Source organism: Chelmon rostratus, chromosome 12, assembly GCF_017976325.1.
Source record: "Chelmon rostratus isolate fCheRos1 chromosome 12, fCheRos1.pri, whole genome shotgun sequence".
Taxonomy (NCBI): Eukaryota; Metazoa; Chordata; class Actinopteri; order Chaetodontiformes; family Chaetodontidae; genus Chelmon; species Chelmon rostratus.
The window spans coordinates 24,300,121-24,316,922 of record NC_055669.1 but is presented as its reverse complement, the minus strand read 5'-3'; the positions used below and the strand labels follow the sequence as shown (position 1 = coordinate 24,316,922).

Below are 16,802 nucleotides of genomic sequence, written 5' to 3'. Positions count from 1 at the left end.
ATCACGGTTTATGGATCGCAGAAGCTGTGAGTGTGATGAACAGCCTGCTGCAGTGTCTGCCTCTGGTGACTGATACTTCCTCCGGTTCTGATCTCTTCTCACCGTTCAGGTGAAAGCACACCTGTTCTGTTCTGAGTATTTTACCTCAGTGAAACGTCTGTGATTGGTCCTTCAGGGTTTATTGTGCTTCCTGTTCGATGTCTCGTGCTGTTTTTCTTACTGGAGATTCTCCCCTTCAGCTCCAGTTTGGATCTTAATTGAACTGAGTTGTGTTTTTAGCTGAGAACTGATCGATTCATTATTGATCCATCTGACTTACTGTAAGCTGTGTTCATGTAGTAAAAGCTTGTGTTTAGGGTTCAGTTTGGAAAAAATCACCCCATCAAGCCTTTTCTCTTTTACTTGCACTATTGCCGAACTCTGTAAACCTCCATGAGGCCTCCTGGTTGATGTAGATAGATAAGATATATGCAGTATGAACATGTGCCGCAGTTGCAGCAAGTCAGATAAATACAGTTAATCAGACATATTTGCTCAATAGAACAATTTTAACTCCTTTATAGTCGAATCTGAAATAGGCAGTCTCGCCTCCCGGAGAAGGAGAATTTTTGGTTTATTAAACTTAGGTTGCATATAAACATGCAGTAAAGTTGAAGGTTATGGATGGTACAAGTGAAGTACCTCCCAGTCTTCCCTCTGTATTACACCTATCCTTAAGTGAATTTGTAAGTTTTTACCACCAACAGTGTAAAAAAACAATGCTGATTAAAGGAGTGTGAACACTCTGCCAACACTTTGAAGCCAAAAGAAGCCTTGCTTGCAGTTTTTCTGTGCAGTGAGCGATAATTACCACCGTTTCAGGTGCTCTCGCGTTCTGTTTAACCTCCAATTAAAGTGTCTTTTTTGAGCTTAAAATGTTAAAGTTGCATATTGTAAGCAAACGTGTCACTGAAACCTTAACACCTCAACCGTAACACATGCAAATGACAAAAAGACACGATTCACAGCCACAGCGTGTAATTAAAAACTTTTGTAGGAAACCACAACACAGAACCAGAAGTGATTCACTGTAGCACCATAAACACAGGGCTTGGATTGTTTGTTGGAAAAATTAAAAATCCACAGTCTGGACAGCACATAATGAAGGCTGCCAGCATCTGAGAGCCCCAGCGACAGAGAGCTGCGAATACACAGCGCTGCTCCTGCGTTTGAACAGATGGATGGATCAATGCCGCGGCTTTGAACAATCAGGGGAAGAGGAGAGGAGAGGAGGATGAGAGGAGCGGGATAAAAGGACGGGGGAGGAGGTGATGGAGGCGGTTGTTTTGTCGCTGCGGGAGACGGAGGAGGGGAAGACAGAAAGAGATTACCGCCAATTTAAGCTGGGCTTCTCGCACACACCTTCTAATTGAGAAATGGATTTCCCACAAAATAGAAATGATCAAATGCGTCAAAATTCTTCCTTTTGTGTGCATGTGAGTTGTCGGGTGGCTCCCTGTCGTGATTGATCGTTTCTCTCAGAGATCAGGCCCAGACAAATTGGATTGTCGCCATCGTACACTGGAGGAAACACGTCTCCTGCACGCACATGCGGCAGAGATAGACGGCGCACAGACAGCCAATTAGAAAAGCCCTTTCTGATCAACCATGGGAAAAAACCTGAAAGTGAGTCAGCCTCTAGATCGAGAGCGAGAACTAAAAATAAAACTACAAAGACAGAGAAAGCTTTTAAAAGGCTTGTTATCAACTGTCCTGAGCTGTAAACATGCCCACAGAGATAACATTGTGTGGTGGAGAAGGCTCGAGCTGAACGCTGAAGGAAAATGATGAAAGTCATTAGTTGTAATGGAGACAGGAGGCCCTCTTCTGTGTGGACATACAAAGAGACGGAGACGGAGTCATGGGGCCAGTGACGGAGACGACACGACTAAACTTAATATCTTACTTATTAAATAAACAGATTGAGTGAATGTTTGCTGAACTGCCAAATCATAATCATCCGGTCATTGCTTAGCAACCGTAACGAGGTGAGCGTGACTGTGCATCTGTAAATGAGACGAACTGTAAACTCTAAGTCAGATCATTGAGGCTGATTTATTGAGGCTAGCGACTAACCAAGACGGTTTTGGTGAGTTCTCTTGAATGATGTGCGTTTTACAATGATCTGGGGGTAAAATTCCTGTTTTTCTCAATGGAGTCTGGTGACATTGAGCAGCGCAATATAGCTGCTGTCTTTGATTATGGTCTGGCTGTTTTGGTCGGAGATGTTGGTACTCTAGCGTCACATCTAGTGCCAGGGAATGTCGTATATATAACCTTTAAAGTTAATTAGCCAGATACAGTTGATCAAATCTGCATGTTGATGTGAATAGTTTGGATTTAGCCCTGATATGAGGTTGGATGTAAAGGCGACTCTTAGCCACGATGATGTGGAAATAATTGTTCATCTCATAACGTGACATCTTCTAAATTGTTCTCTACTGCACAATCACCACACAGAAACCTTCACTTTGTTCATGGAGTGATTTAATTTATATATTTAAGTGGCTTTCTCACTGAAACTTTTGACATTTGGTATAAAACCTGACAGCCTGTGGATGGTAGATTGATTGATTTCTTTATTTTCGTGTCATGCACACAAATGTGCCCAACCCACATGGGTTTACAAGACACCAATATATTGACATTGCAGCAATACATCCTAAACAATAATTCTGCTGCTCAGTTCTCAAACAAAATATCTTGCCTTCTATTCCAGGCCCGGTAAAGAAATTTTGCCATGAAAAAGGTTCCCCTTCTGAAACATAGTTCAAGTTCTTCATGGTCATCCAACCACAAGAAATCAAAATAAACAGAAGCCATCTTATTGAAAAGTACCTCTCTGATATCTGCGTATACAGGGCAGTAAAACATAAAATGAACCTCATTCTCAACTTCTCCCAAATCACACAGCAAACAAAGTCTGTCCTTCTCTGGAGTAGCATTAAACCTCCCAGTCTCTAAAGCTAATGGTAATGTTCCAGAGTGTAACTGGGACACAGGGATCTCTGTCTTTTGCTTAAATTATACTGCACATAAGGTTCCACACAGTAGCTGTCCTTTATAAGACCATAAGTTCGTAATTTTGGTTTATACCAAATGTCAACAGACAATTTTTCTATAAACTTAAGGAACATATTACTCCTCATCTCCTGAATATCAAAACATAACCTATCATGGAAAATAAATGATGAGTTATTCAAATGAAATAAATATTTTAGCTCATTAGCCCAGGGGTGACGATTGGAGATGCTCCAATTAAATATCTTTTTTTGTAATTCTCTGGTTGGGCATCTTCACCAATCTATTCCAGAGACGAAGCATTTGGCATTTATGTCTGATGTTTGGAGGTTCCCATCCAATATCTCCAGTAATGGCCAAGACAGAAGCAAATTTATGGAATCCCAGAAATGATTGAATTGCTCTATAATGCACTGTGTTGCAACATGTATGTTCCCAGAAGCCCCAAACACCAGAAGCATAGTCAGACACCGGACAGACACATGAATTGTATAGTTCTGTATAATTATGGAAAGTATAGAAATGCATTAGACACATTTAGATGGTGTACGTCTTTAACATTTTTAATGTATGTCAACAGATGTTAAACTGTATTTAGAATTTATATATATGATAGGATATGACTGCATTATGGGCTGTCTGTCTTTTCAAGTCTGTCTCCACATGGACAAATATACCCAAAAGTTTGCACGGCCAATTAAATCATTGGCTTTATTTTTGAAGGTGACCGCTCTCCGTTTCATCAGTGGCCCCCTCCCTCGGGAGCAGCAGGTGTCGGATGCAAACAGACATATGGCATCCTGGGAAATGTAGTGCTTTTTTTTGTGTCAGCCGGCGCAGCTTGTAATGGCCCTGCCAGGAGGCGTTAAGGGCCACAGTCTGGACGCCGCTCTTTGCTCGCAGGGTGAGGCTGATTGAAATTCCGTTCCTCCCGCATCGCCGGCTTGGCGTCGGTCCACAGCGCAATACTGCAACCTATTTCACACTCTACTGGTGTGGAGTGATGAAACCAGACAGCGAAAGTCCAAAAGTAGCATGCGGTGCCATCTTCCATATCCTCCACTTCTAACAGGCTCTTATCTGGAAGTGAAATGGAAAAATAAATCTTCTTACATCTTTACTTATCTCTTATTTTTCCTTAAATCCTCTTTTTAGCACGTCTCTTCATCAGTTAATGGTCACAATGAAGTTTTACCACTATTTTTGGCTCCACTTCCACACCTATAACTTCATTAGAAGGTATAGCTCATAATCTAATATATATAGAATGATCATCATCATCATCATCATCATCACCCTTATGTGCGTATACAGTAACGTGTTTGTGCTTCTGTAACTTTTTTAGTAGTTTTTGTGTTGTTTACACACATTCTGGCTTTTCGATAGTAAATGTAAAAGGGGATGCTTGTTAAAAATTGCATATATGGACAGTAAAACAAATAATAAACATATTAAGCATAAATTAAAATCTATAAAACATTAAACAAGTGGTTTCATTGAAAGATAAGAGTCAACATCTCAAATAAAATAGGAATGAATCTATTAGAAACAGCTGCTTTGAATGCTTCACTTAAAAAATGTTTTTATGGCTTTGTTGTGTTTCAGAATCTTAAATATTAAATGTCAGGAAACATATTTCTCCAAAATGTGCAGACAGCATTTTGTTTCCAAATGTTATGATGCCCTTTGAGTTGCAAGACTGTGTGTTTTGCTTCTTTGCTTGTATATCTTTGTTCTTATTATGCCGTTTTGTAGAAATTGGCCCAAAAGCTGCATGAATGCCCCAAAGCTGCTGTAATGAAGCTCTGAGTCTTTGTAAGCTGCGTTTCTGTGTTACATGTTTCTGCTTTTAACAAGACGGCGCCTGCTGGAAACTACTGTGATTACTGGGTCTTTTTTCCACAGAGATGTAAACAAATGCAGCCTCGGGCGATTCTCCCTTTAATTATACCAAAACAGAAACATAATGAATATCCAGCAAACATGACACAAGCTTATAGCAAATGACTTCACTCTGATTTGTCTTCGTTAAAGACAAACTGCGTCCTGGGTAAAAAGAGGCGATGTTGCTTGAAGCCTGCGGTATATGCGGAGCTGCTGTTGGTTTAGGTCGGAGGAGTCTGAGCGTGTTCACGACAAGCCTGTTTTGGGTGATTTGTGCAAACTTTAACTTGAATTTCAGTTAATACATTTTCAAAGACAATCAATCAAGTTCAAGTGAAACACTTTCCACCGATTCCACCTAATTACAGGAAACATAATGTTATTAGTAACACCTGCGCTTTTCCTGCAATAATACCTCAAACTGTCTCCTGTGAAAAAGGGCTACAGACTACGTTTGTTTGTCCAAGTATTAAAGTGTCCAAACAGGGTTATGTTGGAGCAAATTAGCTTTTATAAATGATATAGAGCTGTAGAAAGTAAGTACGATGTAGCAATGCTGCTGTCTCTTACATAAATCGTCTTCTGGTCAGCGGACTAACTTTTTGCTAGGGACATGTAGCTTTAGCCTTTAGCATTATCTGATGTATGCAGCCATCGTGTATATATCTCAGACCCTTTTGTTTTGAAACGGTTCGGCTACAGACATTAAAATGTCAGCTGGAGTTTTCAGCCAACTCATGGAGTTAGCGTTCAGTAGCTAGTTAGCTACAGCTTACGAACTCTGCTAGCAACAGCTGTCGTTTCAAAATGGCGTCAAAAGCTAGTAGCTAGTAGCAACCCCTGCTGGCTCTGTTCCGTGGCAGTAACAGGCTGCTAACGGTGCTAATTTTGTTGGATCTGTAACCAAGAAAATGCTTTTTTTTTCTACTTTCCAAATGGCCTTGCTGCATTATCTGTATGTATCCTTTTAATTACGGCTGTTTTGTGTGGATTTGTTATTTGTTGATTTAGTTTTCCTGTGATCTGTTGACCATAGTGCTAACCAAGCTAGCTGAGGCTAATGTGTTGCTAACACAACATTCTGAGTTGGCTAACTGTTAGCCTAACTGTTTTTATATTTTGCTCTTCTTTCCTTTTACTCTTCTGGATTTCTGTGTGTGTTCAGATGGATTAATCTGATGTATGTCATATCAGGACTGGGTGATGCTTTTGTTTTGCCTTAAAAAACAACACGACCTATTTGACAGTTAGCCTAGCCTTTACTTAACAACATGTTACTTATCATTGTCCAAATTCATTTTTACAACAATGTGTTGTCAATGTTGTCTCTGGTTCTTCTTTTTCTTGGTGCTTTGAATTCTTGGTGAATTGGAATTGATGCTTTTAAATTAACATCAAACATAGTCTGATAACCAAACGACACTCTTTATTCTGCCTTGCTTGCGGTATAGTAGCGGAGTGGTTATAGTTGGGAAATAAATGAAAGATGTTGACTGGAAACATTGTACAGATGTGTTTGGTCGAAATCTTCAGAATAGATGTTGTTAAGTTGAAAATGTTCAAGCTTAAAATGAGCATTATTAACTTTACTTTGAAGGAAAAGCATCAAAATTGGAAAAAAAATCTGAATTTCTCTAAAATCTCGTCAGACAACAGGTGACCAAGGAGCTCCCTGTGGGTCTGGTCATGTTGCTGTTAATACAAAAAAAACACAACCTAAGGCCATCTGTTGTTCACACCGAAGAAAAGAAAGTACTACTGTGGGTATGAAGGCTGCAGAGGCAGGTTTGTAATAGAAAAGCAATCGCTGGAGGAATCTGGGCAGCAGACGTGGATGAATAACGAGCTGTGCCCTGCTGCAGTCTGAACGCTGGCGCTGAGGTGCTGTTGAATTGCTCCAAAACTGCTCGGTGCCCAAAGGCAGACTTCGTGGTGAGGTCCCAGGTGTGAATGTGTCGCTGAACACAGAGCATGTTAGCAAACCCTTCCCTCGATAGATGAAGATTAAAAAAAGTATGATGCCGCAAAATGAGAGCAGGCGCTCACAGAGTGGAAATGCGGAGGGTGACGGGGGGAGGGGAGTGCTGCCACTCTTTGATCCCTGGAAGGCAGAGAGGTACTCAGCTACAAGTGTTGCCATGGTTACAGCATCCCATTGTTTTGTTAGTTTCAGCTGGTGGCTGTTACAGTCCCTGGAGGGTGTGTGTGTGTGTGTGTGTGTTTACACCCACCTGAGCACATACATTATGAATGAAATTGATGCTAGATAAACATTTTAAACTGACTATTTATAAGTGCCAGAAAAAGCATCAGTAGTAGTCATTATAGTAATGGAAGTACTTTTTGTAGGACTAGAGTAGTGGTGGTGCTGGTAGTACTTGATGGAAGTAATTGGTGGAAGTGGCCGAGGTGGTAGTATTTGTTGCTTAATAGCAGTAGTAGCAGTATTAATTGTAGTATTAGTTATAATAGTAGTAGCACAGGCAGTAGTAGAAGTAGTACTTTGGTAGATACAGTAGTAGTAGTCAGTAGTAGACGTACTTCAAAGTCAATTTAGTTGTAGTTGTAGTAGAAGTAGTCTTGGTAGAAGTAGATAGTAGTTGTATGACTGCTAGTAGTTGCAGAAGTAGTAGGAATAGTAATCATATTGTAGGATTGTAGTAGATGTCGAGGTAAGTAGTATATTAATAGCAGTAGTAGTAGTTGTTGTAATAGAAGTGTTACAGACAGTAGCTGAAGTAGTAGCCCAGTAGATGCTGTAGCAGTAGCATTAACAGTAACAGTAGTAGTCAAGTAGTTCAGTTGATATAGTAGAAGCAGTACTAGAAGTAGTACTTTCGTGGATGTAGTAGTAGTAGGACTACTAGTAGTGGTGGGTTCAGTAGAAGTAGATTAGTAGATGTAGTAGATTAGCAAGAGTAGTTGAACAATTGTTAGTAGAAGTAATCTTGGTACGTTAGTAGAAATTACCTGAAGATGATATTGTAGGAGGAGGAGGAGGAGGAGGAGGAGGAGGAGGAGGAGGAGGAGGAGGAGGAGGAGGAGGAGGAGGAGGAGGAGGAGGAGGAGGAGGAGGAGGAGGAGGAGGAGGAGGAGGAGGAGGAGGAGGAGGAGGAGGAGGAGGAGGAGGAGACCAGTGTTTACAGTTCAACCCAGGTTCGCGACCTTCATCCATTACCACAGTCATCATCAGTTCTTCACGCTGCAGGGTTTTATTGTGGCTGCAGGAAGCACTCACAGCTGTCTGTCTCACTCCTTCGTCAGCGTCTCCACGAGGCGTTGTTTAATTAATTCAGATTACTTTTTTTTTTTTTTTGTTTTCCACCTAATGCAGGTTTATCAAATTGGCCTTATGTCCCCGTAATTTTAAGAACTGCTTATCGGCTGAATCCGAGTTACAGTTTTGCAAACAGATACTGATTAAAACCTGAAAGTGACGCTCTGTTTGGTCCTGATGCAGAGAAACAGCTGCTGCAGCTAATCAAACAGGTTAAAGCAGGAAGCTGTAAACCTGTTTGTGCTTGTGCATATGAAAGGAAAGAACGTTGTGTTGTACTGTTACCTGCTATCAACCCTGCAGAACGTTTATTACTGTGTAGAACCGTGTGTCTGTATGAGAGTCACAGAGTGTGAAGAAGTGTTACACACTGACGCATCTCCTTTTAAGTGGAGTCAAATAAAATATGGCTGCCTCCCCTCCTCCCCTCCTCTCCTACAGGAGCGCTGAAGGAGCCAGTTTGATGCCTCCCCTCGACCCAGTGGTTTACTCCACGGCTGACAAAAACAGGCCGAAAGCATAGGAGATCCTGTCCTATTAAGCCATTTCGTCTCTTATTCCAGTCTTAAAATAGAAGGGCCAACACTGTACCGCAGTGTAAAAACATGTGTAATGGTATTTCTTTCAAATTAGGACTGGGGTTATGTTTAAAGTGTCCGTTCAACCTAATGATGAAAAAACATCTAACTTACCTCTAATGGTATTTTATGCAAAATAGTTTGGCTTTTATTTGCTTTGAAGTATCTGTTTCCACCCAGATATAATGGACAAAAACTGAATTTTGTATGAGGTACTCAAAGCATTGAGGAAATCTATTCAAAAGCTTCATCAGTATTGTGTCTGTTTAGAAGCAGTGTCCCAGTAACTTCGGCTAATCAGCAGACTGTTTAGTAGTATTCAGAGGGACGACTGAGCCGGTAGAAAGTGCTCGTGATAAAAACTGAACCGAGAACACATTATAGCTAACTCTGTTTCTGCTGCTACTGTATGTATATCACTTATTTTAATTTTATTTATCTGTGTAGCGTCAGCTCGTTTCGCGTCAAGCAGCTAACCCGCCTGTTGTCTTTGTGTTTCTCTGGAAACAGGTTGCCTGTTTGAGAGCGAGCTGTGTTCACCATATGAGATCTGCGTCAACGGTAAGTTGTCTGACACACACACACAAACACACACACACACACACACACACACAATCAATCCATCAATTATATACATCAATGTTCAAGTATATTTGCACCACCTGCGTCGCGCAGTCTGGCCGCCTGTTACAGAACACACCTTGCTGATATTTGCAACCAGAGCCTGATCAGTGTGTTCATGCACAGGTGAAAAACACAGCGAGGACTAAAACTTCCCTCCTGCCTTCATGCACAGAAACAACATCAGGAGTGTTTGTTCACATTTACATCTGCTAGTGCGCTAGTCCAAGTGGTTCATGTGTGCTGTTTTCAGTGAATGCTAAAGGCTTGTTCAGCGTTGAAGTGAGAAGTGCTCTCACTGTCAGTCATCACATCAGTAACCCTGGTCATTATGGACAACATGAGCTATCACAGCGTCAGCGTTTGAGCATCCCTTAATGGGAATTCTGTGAACAGTAGATCCCTGTGGGGGACCACTGGATTTCTGACCTTTATCACCGGCTCCCGCAATGTGTGTGTTCCAGACCGTTCACTCCTGCCAGCAGCGAAGTTTAAACCGGCTGCTCCTACGTGACTTTTCATTAGATCCCGACCCCAATGCCGTCCTCTAATGCATACCTGTAGGTAAAGTTATGTTCTCCTCCTCTCCTCTGCATAAAAACTTAATTGACATGATTTCTGTTGGTCATTTGGCAAAATGATTATCCTGTTTGGTCATTATGAGCCTGTATCCATGTCAACGGCAATAAACGTGCTGAGTTTCCACAGTCTGCTCCTGCAAGATTTCTATTGGTTCTCCTGGATCCCAAGTCCAAAGCAATCCCCTAGTGTGCGGAGTTCACTAAATAGTTGCCTGTTATTTGTTAGATCTGATGCTTTAGTGAAGTATTCACCGTCTAGTAGCTGACCTTTGGCCCCTTTGATGTCAGAAAGATACTTTGAGTCAAAAGCTGATTAAAAATTAGCTTTTTTTGCCTGTGTCATGTAGTTATGAGGCTTTTGTGAGCTCATTGTTCACCACAAACCTCACAGATTTCCCTGATTAGTGATTAGTTGTCTAACTGTTCAGCAATGAGCATTCATATTTGACAACTTCACAATGTGTATATATATATATATATATATATATATATATATATATATATATATTTGTATATGCCCTACTTAATAAATCTTTTCACATCAAATAACTCTTTATTTTCAAGTAGTTCTAGCTATTCCGAGACAGACGATACCTCCATATTTGAGGACTTTGAGAGGCTAACTGGAAGTAGGAAAAAGGGGTTAAAAGCAGATCAAAGTGTAGTCACCAGGTACATGTACAACAAGTGTGTACAAAGCACATTCAGGCTCTGCTGCACTGAAGATGGCACTTTCAACAGCCAAAATGTTTTTTAATTTACACAAAATCTGAATTGCTGCATTGCCTCTGCATTCATTCTGCTCTGTTTAGACCCAACACATAAATATAAACCCACTCCCTCTGTCTTCCCTCGTGGCTTCTCTGGCATCAAGAGGAAGGAAACCCCTGCTGAGAATCAACCTAGAATCAAAAAAGCTCAAAAACATAAAAGTCGTTCGCAGAAAATAATTTGCGTGTATTTTGGAGACTTGGAAACACTTTTATCTTGGACTCCGCTGGGTCAGCCCAGCCACAACCGGGTTATTCTCCAGAGGTCACGCAACATCTGTTCAGAGCAAACCTTTTGTTCTCCGTATCTGCCGATCACCAGCGGTTTACTGGGAAGCTCTCGGCTATGCAGAGCAGGCTTCACTTATCGACATCTCTGCAGGATTTAAAGCGGAGACGGAGCGCCGGCAGAGATAACAGAATACTATAATCTGTCGTCTAATCTCATTAAGCATCTGAACGGTCCGTCCGGAGGCGCAGGTGGGCGTGCTGTCGGCGACACAGCTGACCGACTGTGTTTCTGACCTGCTTCCTGACGTGTGTTTATTTCGGGCAGGGCGTGTTTGTTCTGAATTCATTAGCTCGGTCATTTCCTGTCCGCACGCTGTCCTTTTGAAATGGGTAATCTAATTCTGACCGAGGAGGCGGGGTTGAAAAAAACAATACACACATCGAGTCCTGTGAGAGAATCGTTACGTCGTCAGTGAATTTTATTTTTAGCCGAGCTCAGAGCGGCTCACCGTCTGTGTTGTGACTGCCTCAGGTGACCTTGTTTCACTTCAGTGGAAAAAAAAAAAGGTGTCAACTCTTATTTGGATTGGTCTGTTTTTTTAGTGTCATTGCTGCGACATTTTTCTTTGCTCCTTGCTCACCTGTTTTGCAGATTTCACTGGTCCATGCAGTGTTGTGGGGGGTATATTTTGCTTCACTGCATTTCATGCAGTGAATACAACTTATTGCCTGAAAAGCCCCACGGTCATTATCTATCCATCTACTGTATCTGCATGTTGACTGATAGATAGACTGAGAGGTCATTAAAGAGCCCTCGCATGGTCGCTCCGTAGTTGTCGTGCTGTATGGAGGACTGTCCAGTCTGTGATCATTTTCCTTTCACTGTCGCTCAAATATGTTCTTTTGTCTTTTAACTTCCCGTCTAGACCGGAAGCACGGGTGTGCCATGTTGTGTGGATTGACATCTGCTTCCTGTGAGTTTTTTTTATTATAACGTACGGCGTGAAGGACGGCCAGAGATGGAAAAAAATGAGACAGCAGTTTGACAAACATCCGCCGCTATTTATGAGGCAGCGCCAATTAAATTAGTCCTCCCACACAGCTCTGGGATCATGTTACTGTTATAGAAGTCATGATAGATAGATAGATACATAGATAGAGAGGTGGGTGCGTGGGTGGGTGGTGGACCGAAAGAAACCAGAAATTTGGAGACAAAACTAGAAAGGGACCATGTGAAATGAGATCAGGCGGCATGAGGTCAATACTTGTCTAACTCGATTTGACTCGAGTGGTGAAAGTGGCACATATTAATGTTCATTATCGTAAAACAGTTCGTGGCAGCTGTTTTGCAGGAGCTCCTTGTCAGCTTGGCCACGCTTTCAGCCCAAGTTTCAAGGATCATGAAAAACCCCCCAGGTGAGTCAGGTGAGGTGAGGCCGCACCGACGGCTGGATGTCACGGTGGAAAAACCACGGCGGCTGCCATTGTTCTCGCCCGCCGTGTGTCTGACCTGCTTCAGTAGCTGCTGTCAAACTGCCCGTCGCAGACAGTGCCAGTCCGTTGTGTTGGTGATTGGCAGCTCAGCCTCTATCAGGCCACACAGCAGCTCTGATTGCCTGAGCTGGCTATAATCTCTTGGCAGTGACTAAGGTTGGTATTGTTCAGCCGAGGACACTCTCTCTCTTTCTACCTCTTTCCAACAACAACGGGAGAGAGTGACGACTAAAAAGTATCTCAGCACCTTGAGGAAACAAGTTGTTCTCTTACCTTGGCACTGAAAGTCATTTAAGCGCTACTCCTGGATGAACGCAGCGTCTGTGACAAGATCATAGAAGCTACAGCAACTGCTGCTACACTCCTCTCTAAACTTCAGCTATGTGACCTTCAGGCGATGCCCAAATCTGTCTCTGTCATTTAACTGCAGCTTGTGGTGTAAACATGATGTTTTCATGTCTCCATAGTCACTCTAACGTAAAAGTCACGACGGCAGTCTTTTTAGGCTGATTCTAGCAACATTTCCGTGACACTGCAGTGCATTTCTGAGGAATGAGTTTACATTTACAGTTATCAGATCAGCCTATACGAGTGACTTCTTTCCCCTCACAGCGTTTGGAAAAATAAACCAATGAAACCACAATAAGAATCAGACCAGCAGTTCATCTTCCTGCCAGCTGCATGGGATGAAATGATGACGACACTCACCACTCATTAGACACAATGTGAGCAGATAGAGTCCGAGCTTCGTGTCATTCCAAGCGTGTGCATCATCCACCATGATAAAACAGCAGGGTCTTCTGATTGATGATGAAATGTATCAGGAGAAAAAGGGGGTGCAGCTTCAAAGACAAAATCCACTTTTAAATCCATCGCTGATGCAGCCTGTGAGAGAACAGGAAACACTTCGCCAGGCGCGGCAAAATAATATCAGATAGCCATATATTCTAAAAATGAATATTATATGCCCCCACGCTGTCCAGCGTGGTACCATTCTTCTAACCCTGCCCCCCACTCTGACGCCATTTCACATCCACCCCACTTCACCATCCTTTTTCATTCATACGCACCAAGTGCACTGCAGCAGTCGTGTCTGAATGAAGCCATTATTATAGCAAAAACGTCTGCATGACAAAAGCTGTTATGTCAGCAGGTCGATGAAGACAGCTGCTGCGTTTCTTAACTGAGGTCTTGATAAACCTCCTTAAATTCATGTGAGACGACATTAAGTGACGTTCCAGGATTGACGCAACAGTCCAGGACTCAGCGAGGAGAGATAAGGGTGTCCACCCACCCCTGTGGACTGTTTTCAGGCGTATCACATCGACATGTCTGGGTACAAAAGGAGGAAGGGCAGGCCAGCTGCGTGGAAAGACGCCGCTCGATCAGTGACTTGACATTTTCACTGTGACTGTCATCTCAGCAGACAGAGCGACGCCACATTTAGAGCCGGCGCATCAAACCCCTACGAGGTTCGGCTTTATTACACTGAAAAAAGCGTCCCTCATAACAACACATTTATGTGGTAGTGGTCCTCCACATTGCATGCTTTATGTAAGTGAGTGATAAAAAATAAGAGGATAGAGATGCATTGATTATAGGGTTGTATTGATAACAGTGTGATAGCATGTCACTACATCGGTTCAGGGTACTGTATTGACGTAAATCCACTTAAATCGGATGTGAGCATTTAATGACTGTCTATTCAGGTGGCCATTTTTTGCAGTGTAGGGACGTGACTGCTGACTTTCATTTGCAGCCCCAGCGTGCCGCTGAGTCTGGCCGTAGAGATAAGGATGGTTGCCTGTCAGTTATACGTACTCACTTAAAGGTTCCTATGTTTGTGCATTTTTTAACCAGGGCTGCAACGAACAATTTTTTTTTTTACCGTGGAGTAATCTACAGATTGTTTTCTTGATTAACTGATTAAAAAATGTCAGAAAATTGTTAAAAGTGCCCATCCTAGCTTCCTGCTGCCCAAGTTGACGTCCTCACATGGATTTTTTGGTCCGACCACCACTAAAACATCTTAGATGTTCGTCGTTCGTCGTCGTCTTAGATGTTGTATATGAGTTTAGATTCAGTATTAAATTGAATTATTCTTGCAGGGACTGGGAAATGGCTCGAGATCGTGCATCAGAGATTACTTATTATCCACGTTATAATTGTGCCATCAGGCAGTAAGAATGTACAGATTTAGCTCTTAGCTCTTGACACGGCTGCCACTCAGGAGTAGGATGTACCTGGTTGTTTCGTGCAAACTTCATTTGAATGGTTTTGTGCATACACGTGAGGATGAGGGCGTAGTTTCTGTCCAAAGAGCAGAGGATGAGAAATAAAGGCTTCGCTTTATTTGTTCAACCCAGATTTAACTTTAGGTGCGGTGCTACCGTGCGATAACATATCTCAAGCAAGTGTCAGTGATAAATGTACGTACTGTTTGAGTGTATTTCTAAGTATAATGACGTGTTTGCTTTATGATAATTATTTCTTCACATGTAGGTTATGACAATATTACATCCTGCAGGTGTTAATGCAGTGATCACACCTGTCACCTTTTACTTACTGGATGGATTTTTTTTATTTCTGTCACAGCTGTTCAAAAAACATTGATGTTGCATTTATAATTCCAACTCTTACGTTATTAGTCATTTTCCTGAATAATTTATTTCTGTATGCGTCACTGATCCTAAAGCAGGTTTCACAACAAAACATTATGAGAAGTCAGAAAAGTAGTTCCACTTAAATACATGTTCCACTAAGAGGTCAACAAACTGATATGTGAATAAATACAACACATGAGCAGCAGGTGAGTGAACTTCCCACTTCCTGTTCCTGTAATTTAGACAGACCAGGTTCAGCACAGACTCATTCAGTGCACCACCTCAGTGTTTTCTGACCATCGTTCGGCCTTGCAATAGATTAATCAGAGGTTTACCCCCAACGTCGTGATCTGCGGCGCCATGTGATGGATCATATTTGTGCTGTGCGTATGCTCAGCAGTGCTGCTTCGGGAACTCGCCGAGGTTATCTGAGCTCCGCTAATATTTTCAGAAGGGAGACGACCAGCGGTGCGGAGAAAGCTCAGTCAGTCTTGCTTTCTGCTTTTGTTTGCTTCGACAGTCTTTTGGGGTCTAGAGTATTTGTTCATATCACACTCTGCCTCACTGCTTGCCGGAGGTTTTATGCACTAAGCTCTGAAACGCTGAATTTGTCCCGCTTACTTTGGTCGTTGCTGCTGTTCAGTTTGGTGATTGGAAAAAGATCAGAAACGAGCTGCAGTCCTTGAATCATAGTCTGGAAAGGAGTAATTTCCTTTTGCTCCATCTCACCAACATCTTGAGTGTACTTTGTAAGATGATTAACAGGATAGAAAAGCAGACTAAACTTGGGTTGTTTGCCTAATCTCTGAGCTTTCCTTGTGAAATACTGCAGTATTTCACCCCCCCCAAATAAAGCACTGAAAAAAAACCTCTTTGCTTGAACTGGTTGCAACCAGTAGACATGCTGTATGTAACGAACTGGAGATGAAGTCATAGCTTCAATTTAAGGGGTCGCAAAGCGAAAAAAAAGGCTGAAATATCATTGTTTTGCATCATGTATGTATTATATTTCTTTGTGAACATGCTACTGGTATTCCAGTTGGGATATGTCTTCTGTCTCCTGCTCTATCCTGGAGCTGCTGTTTCCCAGGTGTTGATTGGGTCCCTTGGCTGTACTGTCAGAGCTGTTATGGAGCTCATCTTGAAGAAGCTTGCTCAGCATGGAAACACTAATTTCCAGCAGAGAATACAGCCTGCAGTTATGCTTTAATTAGCATTAGTTAACTCAGCAAGAGCAGAACTGAACTGAATTTTGAGCTGTGCTATACATAGTGTATAAAACATTATGGCCCCCTGATTTTTACATTAAATTAAAAAAACAGGAGGATCCCTTCACAGAAAGGATTAAAGAAGACTTCTACTCAACCTCCTGAGTAACATAGATTCTGAAAATCTGCATGTGATTGAGGAGGTCTGCCTGAAAACAAATAAATGATTTTTAGCATCCGTCGTTTAAATGCCCCAAAACAACCTGTCGAACTCACAAAGCTCACAAAGCCCTCTAGTGTCCATAGCACTAATTATGAGAGCAAGGGAGGAAGTCAATATTCAGAGCGACAACGTCAACGTTGTTGCACAGTTGTTCCTGAACCATTACCAAATGTTTATTAATGTAACCATGACGACAAAGCTTGGTAGTCATTCTAATTCAAACTACAGTGTTTCTTTGATCATAGCGTTTTGACATCAACAAACAATTTTAT

General features: G+C 42.0%; 1 protein-coding gene across 1 annotated transcript in view; it reads left to right on the top strand.

The window, feature by feature from the left end:
- LOC121615053 (receptor-type tyrosine-protein phosphatase N2-like) overlaps positions 1-16,802 on the top strand; it is a 192,405-nt gene that overhangs the window by 6,722 nt on the left and 168,881 nt on the right. Inside the window, exon 2 of the mRNA XM_041949215.1 lies at positions 9,310-9,360. Within this exon, the coding sequence (XP_041805149.1) occupies positions 9,310-9,360 (51 nt within the window). The remainder of the gene's footprint in view (positions 1-9,309; positions 9,361-16,802) is intronic.